At 37.7% G+C, this 8758-nt stretch overlaps 1 protein-coding gene across 1 annotated transcript; it reads left to right on the forward strand.

The window, feature by feature from the left end:
- Positions 1–13: 13 nt before the first annotated feature.
- Positions 14–8188, forward strand: LOC116303968 (nucleoporin SEH1). The gene is made up of 12 exons (XM_031713606.2): positions 14–449; positions 1379–1484; positions 2246–2289; positions 2379–2459; positions 2944–3021; positions 3768–3820; positions 4558–4650; positions 5637–5714; positions 6267–6329; positions 6682–6769; positions 7039–7117; positions 7259–8188. The coding sequence occupies exons 1-12, from the start codon at positions 288–290 to the stop codon at positions 7423–7425; spliced, it is 1092 nt and encodes a 363-aa protein (XP_031569466.1). The 5' UTR covers positions 14–287; the 3' UTR covers positions 7426–8188.
- The last annotated feature ends 570 nt before the right edge of the window (positions 8189–8758 follow it).

Here is an 8758-nt window from a genome sequence, read left to right on the forward strand (position 1 = left end):
TATCATTCTTTTATTTCAGTACTTTTCTTTATTCATTTTTTATATCTTCCATTCTTTTTCTTTTGTTATAAAATGTCGGGGTTGTTCGGAATAAGTTCGTGAAAAATCGTGAGTTCTTTAATCAATCCCTCGTCCCAGTCTCCCACGAGTTTACGGTCAACAAAATGGCGGGCAAAGAGTAAAGATTAAAAAAACGATCAAAAACTTGCAAAATATCACTAATAAGTCAAGCTTCAAGCATCTAAATCGAGTGCTTAGTATTCTGAATCTTAAAAGAGATCGTAGTCATGTTCATAGCGAGAGAAATATCAGCAGGACACAAGGATTTGATCCACGATGTGTCATATGACTTCCATGGAAGGCGCATGGCTACTTGTTCAAGTGATCAAAGTGTGAAAGTTTGGGATCTTGGTGAAGATGGCGAGTGGAAATGCACGGGAAACTGGAAGGTAAAAATGTCGATAATGTATTCCTCTTGCTTGCAATTTACTTATCCCTGTATTCATACTTAATAATTGGCCAAATTCTGCAAAATTTACCGGAAGTAAAAATATATCAAAACTTCAATGAACCAAACACCTTTCTCCTTAGATACCTTTTGTTTCTGAAGACTGCAGACTCTCACCAATCTATTCTTACAGTATATTTTGTGTTGTTGATGCTGTTTGTATGCATGATAATAGTTTTGGGTACCCTGTGTCATTTTAAAATGTAGTATTGGGATCCCTGTGGTTTGCAATAAGCAAGTTACATCACAAAATATGCTTAGACCCTCCTCACCTGGACATTGTCCAGTTATTTAAGTGCTGCCTTTGGAAATTTCAATCCCTCTTCATAGAGTTCATAAGCCAAGGATACTTTGGGATCTACATATTGGAAAACATTAGGTAATTCTCAGTAAGGATTTTGGGCATATATTATTAGAAAAGATTCCTATTGATGGTTTTCAATACAGGGCTTAAAATAACAGCCTGACATTGGACAATGTCTGTCCAGCATTGGAACATGTCTGTTCAAATCTTTGCCTTGCTGGTAATTTTGACCAGTAACATTCAGCCAGAGGTACAGTATGTCCGAGCTAAAACTATAATGTGTAGTTCCAAAAATTATCCATACCCACCCCATAGAGGAATTGGAAGTTGGAATTTCCGAAGAGTTGGGGGTCAGAGAAAGCACAAAAATTACAGAGCTTGTATGGAAGAAAATTGGAATTTCTGGGAGTAGGGGGGGGGGGGGAGTGTGTTAAAAAAATTCCTCTGTGAGGGGGTATGGATAATTTTTGGAACTTCACAATATGGACTATCATCATGACCTGCAACTGACACCCCCTTATCTTAAGCCCTGCTACAGTATATAAATGTTATTTTATTTGTTACAGACTCACTCTGGTTCAGTGTGGAAAGTCACCTGGGCACACCCTGAGTTTGGTCAGGTTCTCGCATCCTGTTCCTTTGACAGAACTGTAGCCATCTGGGAAGAACAAGGTATGAGATAGCTTCATAAAGTCAGATCAGGAGTAAATGTCAGAATATTCATGGGCCAAACATAATCAAGTGAGATAAGTTTATCCAAAGCTCAACATTTGACTCAGTTAAGCTTGATTCTAACTGTGAAACAACCTCTAAAGCGGGGCTCAAAATAGCTGTCTGCCAATAGCCAAATGACATGCCAAATTTCAAGTTTGGCAGGCGCAAATAACTATGAACTGGCAAATAAAAAAATGACATACAAAATTTACTGGAATGACCTCCTTTTACCATGCTCCTTTACTATGGCAGGCTAAAAAAAAATATATTTCAAGCCCTGTAAAGTGGTCTAAGTCAGGACACAGTTACATCAAAAAGATTGATATCAATGCAATTTAGCTGCTTAGGAAAACTGGGCAACCTGCAGAAAACCCTTGAATTAAGGGAGAAACTCAATAAACTCTCCACTCACATGTGATGGCGAGTCCAGAAATCAAACCTGAGAACTCAGAAGTGAGAGGCGAGTGCGTAAAATCCCTTACTTTCAGCCTTTTCGGATTGTGTGATAAAAACAATACAAGCTACATCTTGCATTGTGTTGTCGTTTATTTAACTCAAAACCTAAACTAGAAACTACACGCACACGGTCTTAGTCGTGACACTGCGTAATAGCTATAACGAGTGCAACTACTACTTCACCACCCGTGATTCTTGCCCTCATAATTTAATTAATTCAAGGCCTCATCATTTATTTAAACTCTATTTTAACTGGTTTTCAGTTGTTGGGTCAAATCATACCTTGACACATGGACAAAGTCATTGGGTAAGTAAAAAAAACTTTTCTGGAAATTTTCCTGTGTCTGTATTGATAAGTAGTTGTACATGTATTTATTATCTTATCATCTTTTGTAGGTAAAGCGTGCATCTCTTGTGGACAGTCGGACGTCAGTGACAGATGTCAAATTTGCTCCCCATCACCTGGGATTACAACTGGTAAGAGTAATGTAATGTACTTACTACTTTAGATTAGTATGGCTAGTTACATGATGAAAGATGATGGCCGTGGTCTAGCACTCTATTTCTTCTTCCATCCATCCATTCATCTGCCCATCTACCCATCCATCCATCCGTCCAACCACCCACCCACCCACCCATCCATCCAACCACCCACCCATCCATCCATCCATCCCTCCCTCCCTCCCTCCCTCCGTCCGTCCGTCCGTCCATCCGTCCGTCCATCCATCCATCCATTTTGAGTATAGTAAAGCTACATACCTGCATGTCATTTTAGTCTGGGGTCAATCGAATAAGGCAAGCAATATTAATATTGTGACCAACAGTGAAAAGAGTAACATTTGTATTTGCTATTTCCATACATAAAAGGCAATATAAATATTGAGTGTTTTGTTTAAGTGATTTATTTATTCTATTTTATTTTTAACATCACTAAATATATATTTTAATTCATAAATAACAGGCAACATGTTCCAAAGATGGGACTGTGAGGATATATGAAGCACCAGACATCATGAATCTAAGCCAGTGGTCACTACAGGTAAAGGTTTTCCTTGATATCTAGAATAAATCAATAATAAGTGTGACAAGCAAGGCTTAAAATAACTACAGGACATCGGACAATGTCCTGTCAGAAATGGGAAGGGGTCAAATTTTTGCCTTGCCAGTCATTTTGACAAGTAACCAGTCCAGTTATTTTGACTAGTAAAAGTGACTAGTTTAGCTTGAAATGAGGTATGACTAAGATAAAACTGAGGCCCAAGTTTTAGCTTTACTGTGCCTTATCTCTGGAATAACCTGCCTGATAACATCAGATGTGAGCAGAATATAAAAACATTCAAAAAAAGTTGAAAACCTATCTTTTTTGAACATTTAGTATTTCTACAGCATTCATTTAGCTGGTCAATTTTCACATCATTTTGTTTTGCAAATTATTTATTTAATGTTATTTATTTTTAAGTTATATGTATTTTCCATAAGTTTTAGATTGAAATTATGAACATCTTACACATAATTATTGTAAATATTTTTTTTCAGTTCATTTTATTTTTTATATATTATATTTGTTTTATGTATGTTATTAATGTAAAGTGCTTTAAAGTATTGTATATAATGCGCTATATGAATAATAAAGTTATTATTATTGTTATAAAACTTATTTGGCCTTTGATCATGATCGGCAAATACTGTTTAGCTGTTATTTAAAGCCACTAACAATATTATATTCTAGCAACTGTAAGATGAATGCATCCTTCTAAGTTTCTAATGAAGTGCTTTTGTTTTTAGCATGAGATCCAGTGTAAACTCAGCTGCAGTTGTGTTTCTTGGAACCTATCAAGGTACAGTAATCATCCTGTGGCTTTTCCCTTGTAATCTTCAATTTTGAGATTTTAGGGCTTCAATTGACTTAAGGAAAGGGCCATCAAAACTGCTTAGATTTTGATGTCTTTTAACTTGGGTGTAATGTTTTCCCATTTTAGACCATGTGTCAATCCCTAGAGTATTATTTCTTTGTTTAACGGTTGCACATGAGAAGACACATGAATATGGATACAACTCAAACAAAGATTTTACAATATCTTACAAATCTCTTGTGCGCTGATTGGTTATTTTTTATCATCAATAAGAGGACATACAGATAAAGCTGACGTCAACGAGCGCGCTCTCTTTCCATTGGTTGTTTTGATCACTAAAAATGAGTAGTTTTTATTGTTTTTGTTGTTGTAAAAAACAATTAGACATTGTTTTTAATGTGTCTGTCCTCTTATTGATCATAAATTTAGTCTTCACATTGTCAAAGTAGTTAAAAACATTACATCTGTTCAGGCTAGTGAAAGAAGTTTTTTTGACCTATAATATATACACATAATAAAATAAATTGGTTCTTATAAATATAAAAAAATATATACAAATATACTTATAAATACCAGTGAATGTCTTTCGTTTTCTCATTGGACTCTGAAGATGACTTCCGCTCAGGTTGTCTCAATGACAGTCACCACCAACAATAGTCTTTCTCAAAACTTCACTCACCTGGACGATCACACTTCACGACTAACTTGATTTGTTTACACAGGAATCATGCTTCTATGTTAGCTGTTGGTAGTGATGACACTAATCCTAGCGCAGGAGGAAAGGTTCAGATACATGAATACTATGATAACGACAGGTAAGCATTCTTTAGCTGGGTGGCATGACGGCAAATGTTGCTAACGCATCGTCTTTCACTGCTGTGAGTCCAACGGGTCAGGTCTCTGGTTCCATCCCTGTGGACACCACGTGTCAATTGGTTTTTTTTGATGTGTTGTTCTCTCCCTTGCCACAAGTATTTTCTCCAGTTTTTCTCTTTCTGTAAAAAAAAGTCAACATGTGAGTTGAGTGGTGTGTGTTCATAAGAGTAGATATAGTGCAGGGGCGGATACAGGGGGGTGGATTGGATGGGTGTCCATACCCCTATTAAGAGGTGTTAACAATCAAAAAGAAATATCTTAAAGAAATTTCTGAACTCTGATGGAGAATAGAGACCTTGAAGGAGCTTTGAATAAGATTAGCTCAGTTAGTAAGAGCGTCAGTCTGTTGTGTTGAAGGTCGTGGTTCAAGCCTCAGCCGGACACTCGGGTCTTAAAATAACTGAGGAGAAGCTGCTGCCTTTGTAATTGCACCTACAAATGGTTAGACCTTCAAATCTTCTCGGACAAGGACTTAAAACCATAGGCCCCGTCTGTCTTCACTATATAACCCTGCATAAGGCAGACGTAAAAGACCCCGACTGAAGACGCTGGTGGCGAACATCTTTGGTGCCTGTGCTAAACTCTACAGGGCCCACTGTAATTGGCAAAAAGCTGTTGTGGTGTCACTACCCTCATGGGAAAAGCTAAGAAATTATCCAGCCCCCTCCCCCCTTGTTGTAAAATCCCGGATCTGCCCCTGTAGTGGTAGTGAGTGTGAGTGAAATCAGGCCCACATCAGCGAAAGCTGCCAAAATAATCAGCCTGCTGTAGCCAATTTTTAAAAAAATTATTATTGTTATTCACTATTTATTGACAGTAGACTCATCTTGACACATGTATGCTTACCTCTAGACAAAAGCCGTAATTTCAATAGGTCCAGATTTTCTCGATACCATAAGATTATGATAATTTGTTGGATTTTCAGGAAATGGCAAAGAGTGGAGACGCTAATGGCTATTACTGATGCCGTCCACGATGTTGCATTCTCACCAAACCTAGGAAGGTAGGGAGAGAATTATTGTTACATAGCTTTGATAGTACAATTCATTTTCTACAATCACCTTAATACAGAATGAACTTTCTAAAAAAGAATTAGACCAATAGATCAGTTTCGAGTTCCAAATTACTGCTATGTTTCTTGATTACAGACTCATTTACTCAGGTGTAGCCTCGAATCAGTGTCTAATTACTCGCAAATACCAACGGTAAAGTAAAGAATGCACAAGTTCAACAATACGAACACTTTGAAACTTGACAGACCTTGACTGGAAAACGTGAATATTCTTCACAAAATCGAGGCTAAGCCTGAGCAAATAGTCTGTAATCAAGAAACACAGCGGTAATACATATGTATGGAACTCAAAAAGAGTCTATTAGACCTACATGTAGTATATTGTTGTTTATTAAACTTTGTTGTGGTTGTCGAAACGTCAGTCATCACCAACGACAGTCTTTCTCGAGACTACACTCACACGGATGATCACATTTCACAACAAACTTCAACACCTGGGTTCAAACCATTTACTTTTCTTATTACGTTTTGTTGTTTCTTAAGGTCATATCATCTTCTAGCCATTGCATCAAAGGATGTTAGGATCATGAAACTGATGCCAACTGGGTAAGTATCTTATCTGAGGTCTGTAGGGTCTGAAGACAATGTTGCACCCTTCCTACACCTTGCAAATTGCAGTCCCCCTTCATGCTGGAGTCATGGATATTTTCTGGAACTACACAATATACCCTTCTCAGACCCTCCCCACCCCTTGGAAATTCCAATCCTCCATTGGTAAGATATGGGCATTTTCTGGAAGTTCACTTTTAATATACCCTTCTGAGGCCCTCCCCACCCCTTGGAATTTCTGTTCAAATCTCTCTATTGCCCAATTATGCATACATGCATGGATTTAAAGATTTAGGCGCTGATGCTATGATATTCCAATGGATTTTTGTGTTGTTTTTTTCTCACTCAGTTCAGATCAAGGAGTTTCTAATTTAGGAGGTGGTTTTGCTAAACTAGATATTAGTCTTGTTGCACAGTTCAGTGACCATGAATCACAGGTAAATATCTTGATATTGATAGTGATTTATACATAGAGATTTATTTACTAAGTGTTGGTGTTTTCTAGAACTACACAATATACCCTCCTCAGAGATTCCAATTATAATATATAATCCCATTCCAACCTCCTCCACTGGGGAGGAAAGGGTATTCAGAAACTCTACCAGGGCTTAAAATAATGGCCAATCAGTCAGAGGTCACAGGCCAAATTAGTTTTAGCTTAGTCATATCTCATTGCTGCCTAAACGTTACTGTTCAAAATCATCAGGTCTGGAGGGTAGAGTGGAACGTCACTGGTACAATCTTGGCGTCATCAGGTGACGATGGGTGTGTCAGGCTATGGAAAGGTAAACATTTGACTGAACTACACACAAAATCGAAATATGGCGACCAATTTGAATAAATATTGTTTTGGACTGTCTAGCCTCGTGTTCAAGTGGAAATTTTTCCAAAAATATTGACGGTGTTGGGATTTTATTCTCCAACAGCCAACTACTTGGATAACTGGAAATGCATATCTGTATTAAAGGGTGACGGCACACCGGTACCAATGCCGAGCCTTGGGGGAAACCAACAGGATATCCCAAGTGCACAAAACAATATGATGACTAGACAGATGACGAAGTCTCAGATGCAGACAACATGGTATTCGTGATTATAGACACGAAAATAATACTGTATACTACAAGCAATGTAAATGATTTAAAGAATGGTAAATAAGAAGACCAACAACTTGCGAGAACGCACTATGAATCGTTCGCGTACGGAGCCAGCGTGCGCTTGAAACAGTTTTTCTTTCAAACTTACTGGTTTTTTCCCTTTGTAGTAAAAGACAAATTTCCAATGGTTGAGCGTCGTATATCCTCTTATTTACCACGATATGACTTCTAAACCGTCGGAAATTCATGATCATGGTCAATGGTTAAACATAGGTTTTTACAACAACAACAATAACTGCAACAGAAAACAACATCAGTAAGGACAAGAGAAAATGTACTAGCTTATTTTCTCTTGAATAGAAGAGCAACAACTACAGCGATAACAATAACAAAAAACAACAAAGCCGCATTAGCAACAAGAAACCGAATGTACGAATTTTCGCGCAACATTGTTGCGCTAAAAATTGCGTGCGCGGCCACGCAAACCGATGGCAACATTGTTGTGAGTTTTGAAGGTCGTTCAAAAACTTGCAACATTTTGCTGCAACAAAAAATCGTTCAAAATAGTAACCGCGCGTCTTCTTACACGAAGACAACTTTAAACGTAATACTAATGCGCTAAAAATCTCCGTTGCAAATCGTCTCGTGTAATACGACCTAGTTTGAGGCTCTAATGCACGAGGAAATTAAGGTGGTTATGCTTTGTTGTGCTTGATGTTAGTGATTGATGAATTAGCAATAAAACTACCGTCAGTATTACAGTGCTCATTAATCACGCGCAAAACCGTAAGTTATGCGTACATTAGAAGACAGCTTTGTTTATCAAATGTATTTCTAATAAACAAGTTATTGATTACTTCGAAATTTCACGGACTTTGAACGGGGGTTGGGGGCTTGATTGCTGCTCACATCAATTTGAAGTCATTGATTTGAAGTAGAAAATAACCTGGACCCCGTTTGAAAAGGTATACTTTTCGATGCGTTTTGGTATCTTGCGTCCGCACTAAAACGATCGAAAACACATACATTTGAAAACGCTCTCCAGAAAGGAAACATTTGAAAACAAAGGTCTATCATATAAGTGCGGGCAGCGAAAACAGAGATTCAAAAAAAAAAACGCTGGCGTTATTCACAACGGCACGTCTGTTTTCGCATGCGCAAATTATGATATCCGCTTGATTTTAGTGTGGACAGGCGAAATCCAGGCCTGCGTGAAAACCATAGTTTAAATTTAAGGAACTTGACGGGCCATGATACCAGAACACAAGCATTATAACGCATTGTTATGAATCTTTCTCGATAAGAATTCATAAAATCGATTATTCTCAT

Source organism: Actinia tenebrosa, unplaced genomic scaffold (genome assembly GCF_029948245.1).
Source record: "Actinia tenebrosa isolate PJP-AT-01 unplaced genomic scaffold, QUT_ActTen_1.0 PGA_scaffold2__45_contigs__length_23673736, whole genome shotgun sequence".
Classification (NCBI taxonomy): Eukaryota; Metazoa; Cnidaria; class Anthozoa; order Actiniaria; family Actiniidae; genus Actinia; species Actinia tenebrosa.